Source organism: Rhagoletis zephyria, unplaced genomic scaffold (assembly GCF_001687245.7).
Source record: "Rhagoletis zephyria isolate East Lansing unplaced genomic scaffold, Rhagoletis_zephyria_1.1 Rzeph_scaffold_06076, whole genome shotgun sequence".
NCBI lineage: Eukaryota > Metazoa > Arthropoda > Insecta > Diptera > Tephritidae > Rhagoletis > Rhagoletis zephyria.
Window position 1 is genome coordinate 27,768 of NW_016163159.1, and position 8,422 is coordinate 36,189.

The window sequence follows — 8,422 nt, forward strand, 5'->3', positions numbered from 1 at the left end:
AAAATGCTTCGAGGCATTCTTCAATTTCAGTCGCCGCCGTCTTCGTCTCAGCAACTCAGCAACTTAAAGCTCAAGCTCAACCTCAGATTTTTGCATTTGTGCGCATGTACATACACGTCGTCGGACGCTGTCTCAGATCATTTGAGTAGCGCGTCGGATTGGGTGGAGGGATGCGCTTGATTTAAAAGCGCTTATTTAATTTTCTAAATGACTACAGCGTTCGTCGATCAAATTTCCAAGCCATGAAGAGCCAAATGTGGCGGCAATGGACAGACCGCAGCGTAGATCGCTGCCATCATATTTTGCATTTTATTTTTTCTTCTGCGCTTATTGCTTAGCTAATCGTTTGATGAATTGCCATTATAATAGGGGCGGAATATTTTGCAGATATAAAGATCGCATACATATGTACATGCGAACATATGTATGTATATGAATCTGTAGATCTTAATATAGGAAATATATCTAGGTACCAGCAGGATGTGTGTTCCCATAAGAAATTGTAGCCATTTTGGAGCTCTGGTGACTGAGAATCCCAAAATTGACGGCGAAAGAAACCTATGATCTGATGTATTACTCTGGAAGTGTGTCGAAGATGGAAGAAGAAGAAAAAGCTCACAGTTAACACGACAGAAAGCCTTCCCTTTCGAATATAGTCGGATATTCGAAAACGCGAAGGAAAACTAGTCCGTAGTCGTACACTCTGGGCAACGTTAGCAACCCATGTGCGAGATGCCGAGTGGAGCCTTGGGTCACGGCGGAAAGAGAGGGAGTTTCGGTGGGGCCACTCCGACTTATTGCGGTTTAAGAGCTCACTGAAGTCTACTCGGCTAAGAGAGAACCCCCCTCCCTACAATGGGTTGTGCGCTGGGTTTGGGACCCGCCACAAAAACAGAGACAAAGACTCAAAGCAGCAAACTCAAAAATATACGCTTCTATTTTGCTGTAGAAGAATATGAGCGGAGAATTCGCAAGATATACTCGAATGTCGATAAAGCTGGTCAAATAGAACTCTAGCTATATATTAACTCAAAATCAGAAACTGCAAATGGTGACACAACTTCTTCTAAGTTTTTTCAATAACATTTAAAATAAAGCTGTCCCATAGTGTAAAAATCTGTATCGAATATATGACTCAGGACCCAAAAGCTTGCGGAAATCTGGATTTGACGTCTCTCGCTATTGAGTTTTGAGAGAAACTTATCACTTCCTTATCGTGAATCCCCAAGCTACATTTTTCCCACAGGGTTCTTTGGATATATGACTTATGTACATAAGAAATATGATTCCACAACATAAAATCCTAAGCCGTCTTCACTTTGTGCCACTGGCATAATTGATTATTGCGATTATGCTCGTTGAACGCTGAAGAAATTTGAAAATCTAAAATATTTGATTAAGTGTTGTGTTGGGCTGGGGTTGTTTGGCAAGCACAATTTTAATACGATAAACGAATATATTTCCAAAAATTGGTGCTTGGCGCATTTGTAAATGCTTATCAGCTAATTTAGAGGAGCGCTGTTTGTTCACTCGTTCGCTTTCAATTTTCATTTTTCTTGCAGTGACAGATATTTAATTGCATTTAATTAAGGCGCTTTAGGGTATTGCTTACAGCTTGTGGCTTTCCGAAATGAAGCAATAAATAGTAGTGACAAAAACAAAAAAACGCTGTTAAAAGCATTACAGATTAGATTAATGTATTTCATACACAGATATAGAAGCAAACATACATATATATTTATAGTTGTAGTGGTATGTGTATTGATTGGGTACTTGGATTGTAATATCTCAGAAAAAAAAAACACTAATGTAACTGGTCACACGCCTTGTCGTTTTGTTAAACATTCCTTTTGTAGTTTCTTCACTGTATGCTGACATTGACCACACGTTAGGAAAATATCTACATACATGCGCACTTCATACTCAGTCCTTTTCATTTTGTTGTCCCATTTACTTAATGCATTTCTCCCTTGGAGATAATGAACATTTAATTTGGAAAAATACTTTCCCATTTCTCTTGTGGCGAGTTAACAAATATTTTATGTGTTTAAGCGCGTTCTTATCGTGGGTTCTCTTTAGTTGTGTGTGACTTTAAGTGACCTCTCCACCTATTTATCTGTATAGCACTTAACTTCATTGGACAATGGGAACAAACATTCTTAAATGGGCTCATACAAAAAAAAAAAAAAAATAGGAAAGAGGAAAGAGGATCGCTTTAGTCAAAGTAAAACGGCGCCAGAAGCTACGTACAATAAAACTGCTTAAATAATATTCAATGAAGAAACGGAAAAATATCTAAAAAAAAATGCGAAACTTTTTAAAGGAATTTCTTTATTTAGATCGCTTTCACAATAGAATGCTGTTCATTATCATTTATAGGACCGAGATGACAGCATTAAGCATAAGTGGATTAAGGGAAAGGCTTTAAAATATCGTGTGGGTCCCGGAACACTAAACATTAATTTCCTTCCGGGCACAGAGTATTCATAGGCCCGGAATTTTCCGAAGTCTTGTAAGTTAAGACGTAAGTCAGAGATTTCTATTATCGCAATTTACCCATATTAGGACATGAACTGCATTAAGAATCCATGAGTAATCTTGACTCAACGAGTCCACATGATTAATCGGTAGGTTCAAACGAAGTCGAGTTTTTAATCCGAGTAAAGGAGGATTTACAGACAAGTAGCCAATAATGCAGAAATTAATCGAGGGTAATAAAGATAACAAAGGCAGTCGCTTAAACCAAGAATGCATTCAAAGCACTTTAATTTTTTTTACTTACATAAATAGTAACCTTAAAAAAGTGCGATGGTCTATATGTATATACACGATTCACGCGCAACACATATCAGCGTCGATCGATCTTCATCTCTATACATAGTATGCACTTATTTATGTACATAAGTTCTACAACCGTTTATGCATTCACTTATGAAATCATTCCGAATCCGCTAAATCCATTCCATTATGCCATTTGCATAAAAATGTTTAATCCATATTTCATTCTACCAAAAATGGCTCGTCTTGCGATCCATATTTTTATGCGGGTTTTTCAATTAGATTCACAAAATTGATTTCCAATCGGCGCAGCGCAATCTTAAGCGCGATTCACATGTCCGACTTTAGCCTGGGCAAACGCACACTTAAACCCACATATATGTAAGTAAAAATGCTCGTGGATCACTTAGCCAGGCCAGCAATTATGGCTACTCTAAGTGAGTTTGCAACCTGCAATTGTACGCCGCCGCCGCCGCCGCCGCCGCCGACGCCGCCATTGAAGCAACAATTCTTGGCGCCGTGACTAGACTGCGCAAGGCAACGTGTTGAGTGAGCAAAATATGCCAGCAGCGGCAGCTGAAAAACGCTGACGATTAGACGAGCGATAAGAACTACAGCGGCGATGAATGGCATCAACAACTGCCACAGGCTGCTCAATGAACCGTACACACCAGCACAGCTCAATTGCCGCGCTATGCTTTGGTTGCAACAATGCAGTCGGTCAGTGGTTGCAGCATTTTGTACTTGTACATACAGAGGTATGTACGTAAATATATTTACCGCCTGCATGTGTGTGTTTTGCAATAGTGTCACATGCCAATATGTTGTCAATTGCTTAATCGCGGTTTTGGATCTCAATATTGCAACAACTACAACAATAACATTCATTGTAATGCGACTGCAATTTATCGGTACGCCAGTCGTTTGGAGTCGCAAGTCAATCTGCGGGTCCCTTATGAAAATGCGGCAATGCAAATTGCTGACAATTAAAAAGACAACCTAACAACCGACAAACAACATAAACAACATTTCAGCAATAGTTGTAAACAGTAATTAAAACTGCCACAATGCGCGTTTGCTTACTTAGTACAGCGACATGCACAACTTTTTTTTTTATACCTTCAACGCAGCGAGGAGAATGGAGCAAATGGCATATAAATCCAAAACATTGCTCAAAAATAAATCGGTGGGAATTATTTGAAGATTATTAGGAATCTTTAATGCTTAAATAATTCAAGAGGTGGTCCAACACGGTGGTGTTTTCTCGCCACTACTGTTTAACTTCTACATTAACAAGCTTTCCCGGCCACCAAAGGGGGTTTCATTGATCTTCTACGCTTATGGTTACTCTGAATACTAACGTCCGGCAACGACACTGATCACCTGTGCTTAAAAATAAACGGCAATTTTCCGCTTCCTTTCCCTTACCCAAGTGCACGACGGAGCTCAAGATGCAATTAGCTATTTTAAGCGCTTAGATAAGTTTATTTATTTATTTTATTTCAAGTTAAACCTACTGGACTTAGCCCTCACAGGCTTCGATGGTACATAATTAAACACAATAACATTAAGGTACAAATTTATAAGAATTAAGATCCTACATCGAAGATTGTACGATGGCATCGAGTCTGGTGAGTACATTCGGCGAAGCGCAAATTTTGTAAAGCTTCTCTGAACTCCCTCCAATCGATCGTAATGTGCTGTGAATGCCAAATCCCAAATAAAGCTTGCAAATTCGAGAAGAGATCGAACAAGGCTTGAAAAGAGGCTGATAAGAGTCAGCGGGTCTATAAAATCCTTTGAGTTTCGTTTTAGGAAACCGAGTTTTGAGTTGGCAGCAGAAACTAAACTTGGTGTCGAGATAAACTCCCAAGTCTTTGACAGTGGTAACACGCTGGAAGCTAGCATCTGTACCGTACACAAAATTAAATGTTATCCGGGGCAAGCCGACCGTGAGAAATTATGAGATTATATTTACGGAAATTTAGCATTAATCCATTACATTTGCACCATAATATGAGGGAGTACATATCATTCTGTAGAGCGGCGCAGTCTTCAGGGAGTTTAATTGGATGATATAGCTTGAGATCGTCGGCGTAAAGTAAACATTCACTAAATTTGAAGACCTTAACGACATCATTGATAAAGATAGTGAAGAGTAATGGGCCGAGAAGTCACTGAAATTGCCCGAGAGTGACTGTTACCAACTTTGACGATTAACTTCCTGTTCCTCAAGTAGGACTCAAGCCAAGCCAAGTCTGAGCGATGGAATGAACTCCCAGTATCCCCAATTTGGCGATATGTAGGTCATGATCTAAACTGTCATGAGGCGTAGTGACGTCCGTGTAGAGAACATTGACCTGGGATCCATTCTCTATTGCGTCCAAAGCGAAATTTGAAAAAAAAATAGCGAGGTTGGACATGTACACCTTCCGGGATAGAAACCATGCTGCTGCGTATCTATGTATATGGTTTATTTCAAGGATTGAAAAATTACAATAGACAATCAAGTGTTATTTGATATTCTAGAATAATAAATATCTGCGCTGGTCATTTAAGAGCATTTCGACATCCCCTGATGTGACTGGACGGAATTTAAAATTTGATATTTCCAATGGTGTTAATGTATCGATTTAGTTGTAACTTTTTTTACTATTATTAAATATCATGCGGATTTTATTACACTAGTATATGAATACTTAATTTTTGTTTCAAAACTAAATTCCTTTTTTTTAATCTCTTCAATAACACCAATGCCTTCTCCTTGGAGACAAACCTTTGGATTTAAACTTTTGCATCCGAGCAGAAATGCAATTGAAGTTTCGAGTTAATAAAAACTAAATCTGTTTTTATGTTAGTATTTGTAAACATTTCTCTAGCTCGACTAAGCTAAACAAAAAAAAAAAAAACGCTCAAAAAAAGCTTATTGAGCTAAATGTTCTTAAGCAGTACGGAGTTCTTAAGAAATTTGCTACTATGGAGTCTACTAAAATTGTATATTTATGCTATCCAAAATCAACGGCGATTCGCTAGATGCATCACTACTCCTCGGAAGTGATTTGAGATTCCTAAAGTCATCCCTGTGCTATGCTTGGTTGGCCACATGCCTTATAATCATGTGGAAATTGTATTCCCCCAAGTCCAAGCCTCGCTGCCTACATATTCTAGGTTCATTGTCCAGTGTAGCTGACTTGGTGAGCAGCCATAAACAATCTGGACTCTATAGAAATACCACAACAAAAGTAGTCCTATCCCTCTACCGCTAAACTATGAACTTTAAAACTCACCTCCATTTTTTTTTTTTTTTGACAAAAAAAGAAACTCATTCCAACGATTTTAATGTTTTGGTGGAATCTTTCAGGTTAAGCCTTTGTCACCGTGTCAAGGCCTTCCTTGGAAAATATGGCTTTGAGGCTTTCTTTCGTCACATAAAAACACACTTATGGGTGTGTACGAGAACTTTTTTTCAATAAAACTAATGAAATCTTTAGAAATAATAATCAGAAGATAATAGCTTTCTATTTTATTTTAGTGAATCTAGTTAGACATATTCTCTTCCAATTTAGTACCAAACTTCCAGTTAATTAGACAAATGAGTCGTTACGAGTGGTTGAACAAGCAATTGTGTCATGAATATTGTTGTGGGTATAAAAAGTGTGAGTTATTTAAAACAATAAATTGTTTTTTATAATAATTGCCGTAACTGAGTTCACAACAGACATTTGGCTTTGATATGTATGAGCTTTTTATTTATACGTTTTTTTTTTTTTTCTAATTTACCTGGCAAACAAGCTCTAACGCAATTCATGTGTGACTTTAACTGCTTAATTTTGCCATTATGTAACTTATATAATAATTATTAATGCATGTAAGCACGAATATAAATACATATATACGAACCTTATGAATTTTTATGGCTTGTGGTCGTGGGACATCATAGTCCTGTATGTAGCTTGTATCCAACATTTTGGCGACTAATACAAATGGGTAATTATGTTGTTGTTAAAGATAAAAAATTTGCTTCCAATAAAGATTTACGGATTTCGCCAAACACAACAAAACACTAAAATGTAGTGGTATCCTTTCGAATATAAAGTCATAATATTGACACTTCGATTTCGGTTTTAACGATTTCGGTTCAAAACGAGTTCCTTGCACCAAATCGAGTTATGTATTTAAGTATATTTAATCCAGGACAATATAAATAAATAAAACTCGATTACAACAGCAACAAGTTGAATGATTTCAACTCAAATACACACACTTCTTAGTTGCTGGCAAAAAATACCAGGCGCCGTCAATTCAAACAATTCATAAATATTGTTAATTTGAAACTTTTTTGTTTGGTTGTTGGTTGCTTTGCGCTTTTTCACTACACAATTTCACAGCTCATAATCATTATGCCTGGTTAAAGACAGACTTGTTTTTTTACTTTTGCGCTCGTTCCTTTTCTTCTATGTGGAATTCGCCAGTAAACACACTATGGTTTTGTTTTGTTTTGTTTTTTTTTTTTGCAAGCTCAGCTCAGCTTAAAAATCAAGTTTAGCGTGAACGGCAGGCAACTCGAGTCGAAAATATACTACAATATCTGTATATATACACTGTACAATAAAATAGCAACAACTCACTACAAAAGACAATAACGACGACACAAAACAACACTATAAAAAACCCATATGTTCGGTTATAAAAAAAAATGATGCCAAAAAGATAATGGCAAAAAGAAATTTTTGCCAAAAAAACTGCTGAGCTAATTCGAATTTTCAGTTGCCTCGACGTCGAGTCGAAGTATGAACAACAGCACAAATGCGATGAAATATGTAACCAAAACGTACCGAAAACTCAGCACGACTGATTGCTGAGCGAGCGAGCGAACGTACCGAAATCAAGCAAAATCAACCGCAACACAATACGAATAGTATTTGCCGCGGCAACGTTTCTCAAGCGACTGAATTGGTTGGCAAACAAGCGAAGCGATGAGCCGACACATTGAACGTATCGCAGTCGAGTATCGTTGCCACCATTTCAGTGTGTTTGAATAAAGTGGTGGATTTGTGAATTTGAAGTGACGAATTCGAAGAAAAGTGGTGGTTTTAGTTAATTGACATGTCCTTGGATGGCCGGATGAACGTTTGCCCGATGGCAGGAATTTATGACTGATTTTCCCTGGCCAAACCGCAAGAAAGGTGACCCTGCCATATGCGTCAAATACCCCGGGTTCAGTCCCTTAAACATCGCATTTAAGGTCTTGCCGCGTGCTAAGTGGAAAAAGCGAACCGATTGGGACTTACAAAGTGTCTAGGCGTGGTAATTTCAGGAAAAAACCAGGATGCCACTATACGCAAGAAGCTGTCTACACGCCTTGATGTGTGGTAGAAAAAACTTCTTTTAATTTAGATGTTGCTCGGACCAGTGATTGAACCCAGGTTGTCAGAATGGTAGTACGCACCTCTAATCGAGGCAAAACAATTACGCCTGTATAAAAAGACGTTGAGCAATATCACCACCTCGGTCAGAATTGGGAAAGACCTCTCGGAGTCGTTCGATACCAAAAGAATTGGCAGTCAGAGCGACTTCATATCGTGCGACTTCTTTAATCCAATGCTGGAACAGATACGAGAAGCAGTCAACGCATTCGTCACTG

The 8,422-nt window shown here is 38.1% G+C and overlaps 1 protein-coding gene across 2 annotated transcripts in view; it reads right to left on the reverse strand.

Annotated features, from left to right (window-relative positions):
- Positions 1–7,712, reverse strand: part of LOC108372837 (myosin ID heavy chain-like) — a 29,510-nt gene extending 21,798 nt beyond the window's left edge. Inside the window, exons 1-2 of one of the 2 annotated variants that reach the window (XM_017628620.1) lie at positions 7,614–7,712; positions 6,679–7,366 (exon numbers count right to left, since the gene is read on the reverse strand). In XM_017628620.1, coding sequence (XP_017484109.1) covers positions 6,679–6,744 — 66 coding nt within the window. In that variant the 5' untranslated portion in view covers positions 6,745–7,366; positions 7,614–7,712. Of the gene's footprint in view, positions 1–6,678; positions 7,406–7,613 lie in introns of both variants that reach the window. The other variant, XM_017628619.1, reaches the window with a different exon arrangement.
- Positions 7,713–8,422: the final 710 nt, after the last annotated feature.